At 45.6% G+C, this 12,074-nt stretch overlaps 1 protein-coding gene across 2 annotated transcripts in view; it reads left to right on the plus strand.

Moving 5' to 3' along the window:
* The window catches only part of scn1laa (sodium channel, voltage-gated, type I-like, alpha), a 246,724-nt gene that overhangs the window by 168,131 nt on the left and 66,519 nt on the right, over window positions 1-12,074 (plus strand). For both annotated transcript variants that reach the window (XM_078552303.1, XM_078552304.1), the window contains one exon: window positions 7,374-7,528. In XM_078552303.1, coding sequence (XP_078408429.1) covers window positions 7,374-7,528 — 155 coding nt within the window. The remainder of the gene's footprint in view (window positions 1-7,373; window positions 7,529-12,074) is intronic.

A 12,074-nucleotide genomic window follows, 5' to 3' on the forward strand; every position in this document is an offset into this window, starting at 1 on the left:
ATGATGGATGACAGATGATGGAAAGATGATGAACATGACTTGCACATGAATTGAATTATAGTGAGGAAGAGTTGCTCATCATCAGCCTCACTTTCTCTTCCTGACATATCTTAGTCAAGTGGTAAGGCGAGTCTATATGGCTGGAAATAGATCTGGACATAGTGGGTGACTAAGACGTCCTCTGTATCTTGTTGAGTTCTATATTTTCCACAACGTGGTGTTGACCTGCCTTCAAGACCATTGGACCTTAGATTGGTCTCATCCACCAAGTCCACCGGAATCAGTCTTCGCGTGCCAGGGTAGACAAACCCTTACGTCGGTGAGAAACCTGAAAGCTTTCCTCACCTGGTTTGTCCCACCCATCGAAGTGGTTTACTGGGGTGTGGCTACTGTCAGATGCTAACAAGTACTTAGAGCAACAGCTGAGAGCTGGTGGAAGGTGATGATCAGTACAGGATGAGCCACTCCAGAGTGTGCCAAGCCCACTTGTGAGAGGTGCTACCCCTCCCTTACACCCCTTACAATCCAGTACACCGGGGCCTATGCTGATTGCTGATGAAGATTCAAGGGCAGGAATGGGTTCCTGCAGGGACACCCCCTTTCCCATTGCTGGGTGCCTTGATCAGGCACAGACTGACTGAGAACAAGAGATGCCTCTAGAAGGCTGCAGGCAAGCCTGATAGGGTTTGCTTTGTGGTCTTCCTGGAAGTATTGTTTAAGCACATCATAGTCTGCTCAGTAACATTTCTTGTGGCAGCAAGGATTTCATGATCACCCAGATTTTCCGGTCTCCAAGTTGTCAGAGGCCGGACATACCCCACCCCCAAGATACATGTTGGGGCCCTTTCAAAGTCCCAATGCCCTAACTCTGTGGGAATTACCCTGGAAGTTTGAACTTTCAATGAACAATTCCCCTGTTCCCCAGGACCTTCTGAGAAAGTCCCCAACTCTGAGTTAGAGTCGGAGACCTGAACGGCTCTGATTGACTTACTTACCTGGATAGTTACCCAGGAAATGTTGGACAGAAAAATCCTAGTCTAACTCCTGGGTAATTATATAACTGACAACCCTGGCTCTGTTTTCCGCCCCACACCCACAACTGTCCACCACCCCCCACTGACCCCCTCTCTCCCCCCACCACAACCGCCTGACTCTCCCTGACCTGACCTCACCACCCTCCCCACCTATCACACTACCCACCTAGCACCCTATCCACCTATCACCCTACTCACCTACGACCCTACCTATCTGCCATTCTACCCACCTGCCACCTCACCCCCTTATCCACTTACCTCACCCACCTGTCACCCTCATGCCTTACCTACTTATCTCACCCAGCCTACGCCCCCCTTACCCACCTACACATTCACCCATTCACTCACCTATTCACTCATACCTTCATTCTCTAACACACTGAAAAGCTGTTTAAATGTCCCAGCTTTTCAGTGTGTTAGTGAACACTTACCAAAATACAGCAGCTGGTGCCATGAAAAGGGGGGGGGCATGGCTTGTCTTCCCCCAATGATCCAGCGCCATGAAGAAGCAGTTAGATTTTAGGTACACTGCTCTTTTCTGGAGAAGTTGGAGTCAGAAGCTCCAACCAGAAATGCAGAGCTCTGGCAAGACGCAGAAAAGTAGGAGTGGAGTGGCAATCCGATGGTGCTTGCCACTCGGAAGATTCAGGCCTATGTGTTTGCTGCCTAAGTGTTGTGCACTGGGGTCATGAGCCATGAGGTTAACAGGGAGCCCTTGTTGCTCAGCAGCTACCCTCTGGTTTCTCATGGTGGCTTCATGCAGATGGTACAGCGGGCTGGCACAGAATAAAGGCATCATGACTGCTGCCAGAATATTGGGCATTGACCTGCATGATGCACTGAAACCAGCTGGGCACTGAGTAGGTGGAATCCCTACTGGATGCTGTACCTCTCAGAATTTACACACAGTGCCTACAAAGCAACATATGTGCAATCTGCACCATGGAGAAACCTGCAATTTTGGCAGTGATATGCTCATTCTGCCTGCTTCTCTCTGACAAGAGAGAATGAAATATATTTGGTTCTCCTCACATACAGAGTCTCAGTGGTCCCCCTTACACAACTGAGAGGGAAAATTGGGAAATGTTGCAAATATTGCTTGATCCAGGTGGGCATGTAAATGTTCATGGACATTACCATGCCCACGATCACCATCACAGCCACTGGTAATGCTGTCTTCACCCTGCTCTGAGACAGCAATTCGGGCTGCAACAGGTGCACATTTCAGTGAGCACCCCCTCGGTGAAGCAGAGATACCTGACACACTGTCCCTCATTGAGGTTGAGCAAGTATAATTGCTCCCTGAAGATCATGGTGGATATGGCCTCCTGCTGAGAGCCTTTCATCCGCTCGTCATCTTCCCTCTTCAAGCAGTTTGTCCTCCTATGTGCTGCCTCTGCTCATTCTCCCCATCATGCTTCAAGCCAAAGGAGATATAAACGACTGCACACATGTCTGGAAGCAAGTGGTCTGAGCAGAATCCTTGAAGTCAAAATCAAGGCCATCAGCACCAGCTACACCACTCTACAATCCATCAAACACTTCCTCAAACTTAGTAACAGTTAAAAGACATCAATCAGCAATGAATATGAAAGAAGTTGATGACCCTTTCAAATGACACTGGCTGCAGGTTCCACCTGCTGCTGTATGCATCAGCTGTTGTGCAAGGTTGAGAGAGGTCATTAATAGGAACATTCGGGTCAAAATGGCATTGCTGGTGTAAAATCAGTGTTACATGTTGTCTGATCTTTAGACTCTACACATTTCCAGGCCATGTTCCCTGCTGTTGCACTCACGCCCGTACCAAATGTCTGTCAAACATGGCCCGTGCCAGAAGTGTGCACTCATGCCTCAGGTGATATTTTGCACTCGAAACAGCACCATAGATATTGGGCCAATGGAGCTATACTATCGTTTAAACAAATAAGGTGATATTGCTGTGCAGAGAACTGCAGACAAGTTGTACTGATTGAGCTAATTGAGTTTGGCAAAGCTGTTGTTATGCATGCTCACTTGCTGTGGGATACAACAGCTTAATGATTCATATATCATTTTGTCTTTCCATGTGGTTTTTCCATCTGCATTCAGAAAGATTAAAGAAGCAGATGTGAGAAAGACACAATTAGAGTCTTAAAGTCATGACACCATTGAGGGCCGTTCATCCCATCGAGTCCATGTCAGCTTTCTGTAGAGCAATCCAGCCAGCCACATCCCCCTGTTCTATCCCCGTAGCCCTGCAAGCTTATTTCTCTCAAGTGCCCACCCAATTTTCATTTTAAATCATTCATCATCTCAGCTTCTACTCCCCTTGTGTTGTGAGTTCCAGCTCATTACCACTTGCTGCATAATAAAGTTTTTCCACTTATCCCCCCTGCATCTCTTGTTGAAAGCTGTAAATCTCTGTCCCCAGTGCTTGTACCAGCAACAAATGGGAACAATTTTTCTTTGACTACTTTATCTAAACCTGTCTTAATCTTGTAAACCTTTATCGAATCCCCCCTCAATCTTCTTTGCTCCAAGGAGAACAACCCCAAGGCCATGGAGAGATTTAAAAACAAGGATAAGAATTTTAAAATCAAAACGTTGTTAAACTAGGAGCTAATGTAGGTCAGCAAGCACAGAGATGAAAGGAGTACAGGATTTAGTGCGAATGACAACATGGGCAACAGAGTTTTGGTTGACCATTTGTAGAATGTGGGAGACAAGCCAGGAGTGTGTTGGCATGATCGAGACTAGAGGTAACAAAGATATAAATGAGGATTTTAACAGCAGATGAGCTGAGATGGGGTGAAGTTGGGCGATGTTACAGAGGTGGAAATGAGCAGTCTTAGTGATGGCATGAGTATGAGACTGGAAGCTCATCTTGGGATCGAATGTAACACCAAGGTTGTGAACAGGCTGACTTAATCTCAGACTATTGCCAGAGAGATGAAGTCGGTAGTTAGGGAATGGAGTTTGGAGCAGAGACTGAAAACAATGGTTCCAGTCTTCCCAATATTTAATTGGAGGAAACATCTGCTTAGCATAATATCCCTGCTTTTGTACTCAATACTTCTATTTATGAAGCCCAAGATCATATATGCTTTGCCAACTACTCTCTCAACATATCCTGCTACCTTCAAAGATCTATACACATGAACCCCCAGTTCTCTCTTTCACTGCACACACTTCAGAACTGTTTTGTTTAGTCCATGTTACTCTCCCCATTCCTTCTGCCAAAATACATTACTGCACACTTTTCTGTATTATATTCCATCTGCCACTTCTCTGCCTATTCTGCTAGCCTACTTGGATCACATCACAACAGGATAGTATTATATCATTGGCTACATTTTTGTACAATGAAGACTGGAAATGAATAGTTCTGGTGGAACAAACCTGAACATTAGAGAGAATTTAATAGCACTGTTGACTATTCCTTCTATCACTTTGTTGACGATTAGGAGGAAGAGGATAGAATGGTAGTTGTCCCAGCTGGATTTCTTCTGCCTTTTGTGGCCAGGAAATATCTGGAAAATTTTAGTTCTGGAGCACATAATAAGTACACATCCAAAATATTGTTGGGGCTTATAGTCTTTGTTGTCTAATGCCCTCAGCCATTTCTTGATGCAATGTGGGATGAATTTAATTGGCTGAATGCTGGCATCTGTGATGGTGGGACCTCAGATGAAGACCAGGAAGGATCAGCCATTTGTCACTTGTGGCTGAAGATAGTTGAGAACACTTCAGCCTTCTATTTTTTCACTCATATGCTAGGCTTCACCATTATTTAGGATGGACATGTTCACAGCTCCTCCTTCTCCCGTCCGTTGATTAATTGTCCACCAGCATTCGCAACTGCATGTAGCAGGACTGCAGAGCTTTGACCTGATGCTGGTTGTGGGATTGGTTAGCTCTGGCTGTAAAATGCTGCTCCTACTGTTTAGCACGCATGTTTTCCTATGTTGTAGTTTCACTGGGTTGGCACCTTATTTTCAGGGGCATCTAGTGCTGCTCAGGGAATGCTTTACTGCAGTCCTCAGCAAACCAGGGGTTTGACATCTGGCTTGATGGTGATGGAGGAGTAAGGGGTATGCTGGTCCATGAGGTTTGGGATACAATTCTGGGATACAATTCTGCTGCTGATGCTGATCCACAGTGCCTGAGGGATGTTCAGCTTTGAGCTACTAAATATGTTCTTAGTTTATCCCACTTAGCACAGTGAAAGTTGTCATACAACAAAATGGAGGATATCCTTAGGTTCAAGACTGACATGGTCTCTTGTGGAGACCAGACCCTGTATCTGTCTAACGCAGAATGCTGCAATTGCAACATATTTACATTCCTGTCAAGCTTCTAATTCAAATTCTATATATTTCATTTTTATACAGGATGAAGGCATTGATGAGGGTAACAGTATTACATTTGCAGTTTTCATAATAGAATCATAGAACGTTCACAGCACAATAAGAGGCTACTTGGCCCATCGTGCCTGCGCCAGCTGGGAAACGAGCCACCCAGGCTAATCACATTTTCCAGCATTTGCTCCGTAGCTCTGCAAGTTATGGCACTTGAGGTGCATATCAAGACACCTTTTAAATGAGTTGAGGGTTCCTGTCTCTACTATCCCTTCAGGCAGAAAGAAAATGCTGCAAGTGCAAGTACTGTGCTTTTCTTAAACTACGTGAATAGCAGGAAAGCCATCAGAATGAAAGAACCTGCATTAAAAAAAATCAGGCCCTGAAATTATGTTATTGGATATTAGCATACAAACACTTTATATAACCAACTAAAATTTGCCTCCCCATTATTTCAGCAAAAGTATAAATCAATTTATTTTAAACAGGTCAATGCCTCCTCAAAAATACCAGAAAGGAATTTCAGACAGATGCACTTTTATGCTGATATCCGGAAAGGAAATGTCAAGCCTTGTTTGCTTTGCTGGCCTGAATGTAAACAGCCAGCAATTGTCTGAGAATAATATATATGCCCTGTGTGTCTTATTCATGCAGTACAACAATGGGAGAAGAATGAAAGAATTTTATCTCAGGCGGGTTCAGCACTTTTTTCAATATCTGCAACAAGGTTCTGGTTACAGTTTGTCAAGTTAGTGACATTATGCAGCTGTGTATCTGGGGTAAAAATGGTGACTAATGATAGTGATGAGTAAACATACATGCAGCTAATATGAAAATTAAAGCAAAATTCAGTGAGTCAGTGTAAAACTGCTAATATGTATTTATTGTATTCATCTTGTAAGTGATGATACATTTGATCATTTCTACTTAAAATGGTTTGCACCATCGGATTGAATATGATTCATTTATTTTTTCCTTTTTGGAATAACTCCCACTTACACAATGATTTGTTGGAATAAGTCCTTTTTTTTTTTGCTTAAGTGTTTAGAAGACATGGGAAAGCATTTAAATTAAAGAGTAAAGTTCTGAACAGACTTGCAATATTTTATGAACTTGTGATCTTGCATTCCTTATTCGTGTAGTAATGAATGAAGGCAGACCTTATCTTTGCCTATTACAAGCTTTTCAAAGAACAGTATAAATTGTAAGTGCTGAAAATTGAAAGCAATATTCTGTTACTTTTTATGACAGAGAAACAGCCATTAAAGTTAAGAACTAAAGAATTAGGGAACCTCTGAATTTTGTCTATGCACAATGTACAGGACTAAAAATATTTCTTCAACAAAAACAAAATATTGCAAGTGGTCGAAACTTGAAATAAGAACAGGAAATTCTGAAAATACTCAGCAGATCTGACAGCAACTGTGGAGAGAGCAACCAGCTAATGTTTCAGGTCAATAACCTTTCATCAGAACTGAAAGAAGTTAGAGATTTAACAGTTTATAAGAAAGTACAGAAGCAGGCAAAAAGGTAGGCAGAGGAAAGAACAAGAGGGAAGATCTATAATAGGGTTGAAGGCAGGAATGATTGAATAAAAAATGGATGACGGTGCAAGGAAAAAATGGGTTTTAATCAGTTAATAAATAAAGCAAAAATTGATCCAAAGGAGTGAATGGCAACTGCAGAACCATTGCCCACGGCTCTTCAACAAGAAAATAGGAACAACGGTTCTGTTCTGAAGTTGTTGAATTCAGTATTGAGGTTGAAAGGTTGTAAATTTCCTTTTTGACAAATTGAGCTTCACTTTAACAGTGTTGGATGCTGAGGACAGTGATCAGGGTCGGAAAGGGATGGAGAATTAACGTGACAAGTGACCAGAAACTCAGGATCACACTTGTGAATTAAATGGAAGTGTTCATGAAATGCCTTCCTTTCTTGCAACAAATATGAATCATATTTTTAGTAGGCTTGGCATGGGCATTAATTTCTATCCTATTTTCAGGATGTGTGCAAAAGTTCCCATTCTGCTATATCAACATAGAAGAGGGCAAGGGCAAATCATGGTGGAACCTCCGAAAAACCTGCTACAGAATAGTGGAACACAATTGGTTTGAGACATTCATTATTTTCATGATTCTTCTCAGCAGTGGTGCCCTGGTGAGTAGGATTTGACATTTACAATTTAAACATTTTTTGCACATTTAGTATACAATTCCAAGTGTGCATATTACAGTTGTGTGAGGAAAGTTGTAAATGCTAAAAATGTAAAGCAATATTATGTCAGTCTTATTAATTACTTTCTACAGTCCAATGGCAATCACTTTGTTAAATGGCAATTTCATTGTAAAGGTTTAGTGGCAATTGCATTGTTAAACAGATGATGGGTATTAGACTACCTATCAATGGGGATTGGGGGTGTGGGAGTGTAGCTGAGCAGTCTAAGGTACTGGACTTGAGTTTCAGAGTCCCTGTAGGTGCAGGCTTGGTTCCCACTACTGCCTAGATTTCACATGACTTAATGCACTTTAAGGAAGTGTTCAAACTGCTGGTTCCCTGTAATGCTTCATTTCTGAGGCTATGTTTGTGGCTAGGTGCCCTTAGAGAGGGAGCACATGGTGTCTGCTGGTATGATTGAGGCCTGGTGGGAACTGGGATGTGTTATTGACCTTGAAAGTCATATTTTGGTTTGCTCCTTGTAAGTTTCCTTTGTGCTCTGTCTTTTTGTTGCAGTTTCCCTTTAAGGGGCTGCCCCTTTTATTTGTTCATTTGATCTTTTGTTGAGTTGTCCCCTTTTTCTATTGGTTTAATTAAAAGAGCACATAAATGGGGACTGCTGGAACTGGGAGAGTCTGCTTTGCTGTCTCAGAAATGAACTTGGTTAAGGTACAGGCTAGCTTTGAACTCATTGTTCCTCTATATAATTATTAGAGTTAACATTCTGTTATACTGTTTCTTTCTGACAGAGAAACAGCCATTAAAGTTAAGAATTCAAAAACTAAAAGAACCTATGAATTTCATCTACATAATGTACAAAACTACAAATATTCCTTCAGCCAAAACAAAAATATTGCAAGTGGTAGAAATTTGAAATAAAAACAGAAAATGCTGGCAACATTTAGCAGTACTGACAATCTGTGGAGAGAGAAATAGAGTTAATGGGCTGTATTTTTCCAGCCCAATGGTAGCAGGCTTGGAGATGGGTGTGGAGGATAGCAGGGAGTGTATCGAGACAGCTCCTTGGTACATTCCTGCTACTGGGGAGTTTTTTCAGGGGAGGGTTAAGAAGATGATCAACTGCCCACTCTCTGGAGGTAGGAAGCCAATTATCATTGTTAAGTCCTCAATTAGGGGCACTTTTGTAGCATAGCCAGCGTTTTGCATCCAGAAGAGCAGCTGCTTATCATGTGTGGGGGCCGTCAACTCTTTGGAAGAGTCAGCCCTGCGGCAAGCTAGTGGGACCATGCCCCAAAGAGGGGGCTGCGTATATGAAAGGCAGCATATGCAGATGAGAACAATCCAGTGGGCTGGTTTCCCCTCCATCTTGATTGACCTACTGGCTTAAATCCTCATTATTTTGTCACTGCTATGCAGTGTTCATGTTGAGGTGCCCTCTTGGTCCCAATCAACCTCAGCAGTGCCCATGTTTCCCTCTGATTGGACTGGCAGCACGAAGAATCCAGCTGCCATCCTTAATTGGATGGCAAGCTCAGAGATGGCCAATTAGGAGGCTGCTTCCTGGAAGAGTACTCTGCTAGTTTAAAACAAAAAACTACTGCGGATGCTGGAAATCCAAAACAAAAACAGAATTACCTGGAAAAACTCAGCAGGTCTGGCCGCATCGGCGGAGAAGAAAAGAGTTGACGTTTCGAGTCCTCATGACCCTTCAGCAGAACTGAGTAAAGTTAGGAGAGGGGTGAAATATAAGCTGGTTTAAGGTGGGGGTGGGTGGGGTTGGGCGGGAGAGAAGTTGGGGGGGGGAGGGGGGCGGGAGAGAAGTTGGTGGGGGGGAGGGGGGGGTGGGGAGGGGGTGGCGGGAGAGAAGTTGGTGGGGGGGAGGGGGGGGTGGGGAGGGGGTGGCGGGAGAGAAGTTGGTGGGGGGGGGAGGGGGGGGCGGGAGAGAAGTTGGTGGGGGGGAGGGGGGGGTGGGGAGGGGGTGGCGGGAGAGAAGTTGGTGGGGGGGAGGGGGGGGTGGGGAGGGGGTGGCGGGAGAGAAGTTGGTGGGGGGGGGAGGGGGGGGCGGGAGAGAAGTTGGTGGGGGGAGGGGGGGAGGGGGGGGCGGGAGAGAGGTTGGTGGGGGGGAGGGGGGGGCGGGAGAGAGGTTGGTGGGGGGGAGGGGGGGGCGGGAGAGAAGTTGGTGGGGGGGAGGGGGGGCGGGAGAGAAGTTGGTGGGGGGGAGGGGGGGCGGGAGAGAAGTTGGTGGGGGGGAGGGGGGGCGGGAGAGAAGTTGGTGGGGGGGAGGGGGGGCGGGGGAGAAGTTGGTGGGAGGGAGGGGGGAGCGGGAGAGAAGTTGGTGGGGGGGAGGGGGGGGCGGGAGAGAAGTTGGTGAGGGGGAGGGGGGCGGGAGAGAAGTTGGTGGGGGGGAGGGGGGGAGGGGGGGCGGGAGAGAAGTTGGTGGGGGGGAGGGGGGGGCGGGAGAGAAGTTGGTGGGGGGGAGGGGGGGCGGGAGAGAAGTTGGTGGGGGGGAGGGGGGGCGGGAGAGAAGTTGGTGGGGGGGAGGGGGGGCGGGAGAGAAGTTGGTGGGGGGGAGGGGGGGTGGGAGAGAAGTTGGTGAGGGGGAGGGGGGGAGGGGGGGCGGGAGAGAAGTTGGTGGGGGAGAGGGGGGGGCGGGTGGGGTTGTAGGGACAAGCAAGCAGTGATAGGAGCAGATAATCAAAAGATGTCAAAGACAAAAGGATCAAAGAGGTGTTGAAGGTGGTGATCTTATCTAAGAAAATGTGCTAATTAAGAATGGATGGCAGGACACTCAAGGTACAGCTCTAGTGGGGGTGGGGTGGAAAGACTGACAGGGTATTACAGTTATAGATTTAAAAATAATGGAAATAGGTGGGAAAAGAAAAATCTATATAAATTATTGGAAAAAACAAAAGGGAGGGGGAAGAAACGGAAAGGGGGTGGGGATGGAGGAGGGAGTTTAAGATCTAAAGTTGTTGAATTCAATATTCAGTCCGGAAGGCTGTAAAGTGCCTAGTCGGTAGATGAGGTGCTGTTCCTCCAGTTTGCGTTGGGCTTCATTGGAACAATGCAGCAAGCCAAGGACAGACATGTGGGCAAGAGAGCAGGGTGGAGTGTTAAAATGGCAAGCGACAGGGAGGTTTGGCTTTGCAGAACACCTGTTCTTGCGGACAGACCGCAGGTGTTCTGCAAAGCGGTCGCCCAGTTTGCGTTTGGTCTTTCCAATGTAGAGGAGACTGCATTGGGAGCAACGAATGCAGTAGACTAAGTTAGGGGAAATGCAAGTGAAATGCTGCTTCACTTGAAAGGAGTGTTTGGGCCCTTGGACGGTGAGGAGAGAGGAAGTGAAGGTGCAGCTGTTGCATCTTCTGCGTGGACATGGGGAGGTGCCATAGGTGTGGGTTGAGGAGTAGGGGGTGATGGAGGAGTGGACAAGGGTGTCCCGGAGGGAACGATCACTACGAAATGCCGCCAGGGGGGGTGAAGGGAAGATGTGTTTGGTGGTGGCATCATGCTGGAGTTGGCGGAAATGGCGGCAACTGTCAGTCTTTCCACCCCACCCCCACTAGAGCTGTACCTTGAGTGTCCTGCCACCCATTCTTCATTAGCACATTTCTTAGATAATATCACCACCTTCAACACCTCTTTGATCCTTTTGTCTGTGACATCTTTTGATTATCTGCTCCTATCACTGCTTGCTTGTCCTTACAACGCACCCCCCCACCCCCCAACTTCTCCCCCCCCAATCCCCACCCCCACCCCCCACCTTAAACCAGCTTATATTTCACCCCTCTCCTAACTTTACTCAGTTCTGCTGAAGGGCCATGAGGACTCGAAACGTCAACTCTTTTCTTCTCCGCCGATGCTGCCAGACCTGCTGAGTTTTTCCAGGTAATTCTGTTTTTACTCTGCTAGTTTCACTGTTGGCAAGCTTGGTACCCCCATTTGCTCCTGATGTTGGGGTTCCAGAACTCCAACTGGAAGAAGTTAGAGATTTAGCAGTTTATAAGCAAGAAAAGCCTTAGGGGAAAAGGGGAGAAGGAGAAAATAACAGAAAGGAAGTTTTTTAATAAGGTTGAAGGTAGGAGTGATTAAATGACCAAGGGAATGATGGTTCAAGGCAAAAGAGAGATTGTAATGGCACAGCAAATAAATAAATATTGGGTCTAATGGAGGTGTCAGTGGCAAATAAAGAAATTGCAATTATAATTAAAGATTCCTCAGCTCGATGGCTTGATAAACCAGGTCATTCAATCTGATTTAAATTACAACTAATAACTCAGACACCAAAAGGCCATTTGCTGCACAATACAGCTAGAATGCGAATCAGCTTATAGTTATGGAGTTCCAAGATCAACCCTGCTGATCTACAGGAAAGTAAAACTGGCAGTAACTGTGGAAAAGTATCATGGTCTCGATTAGATTGACCTACAGACTGATGGCGCTTGTGTGTTAGTAAGAAACAAAGAAAAAGAGATGGAAAATCTAAGAAGTAAGCTCAAATTATCTTTTCATAAAATATCAACATTTT

The sequence above is a fragment of the Cetorhinus maximus genome, chromosome 11 (genome assembly GCF_964194155.1).
Source record: "Cetorhinus maximus chromosome 11, sCetMax3.hap1.1, whole genome shotgun sequence".
In the NCBI taxonomy this organism is placed as follows: Eukaryota; Metazoa; Chordata; class Chondrichthyes; order Lamniformes; family Cetorhinidae; genus Cetorhinus; species Cetorhinus maximus.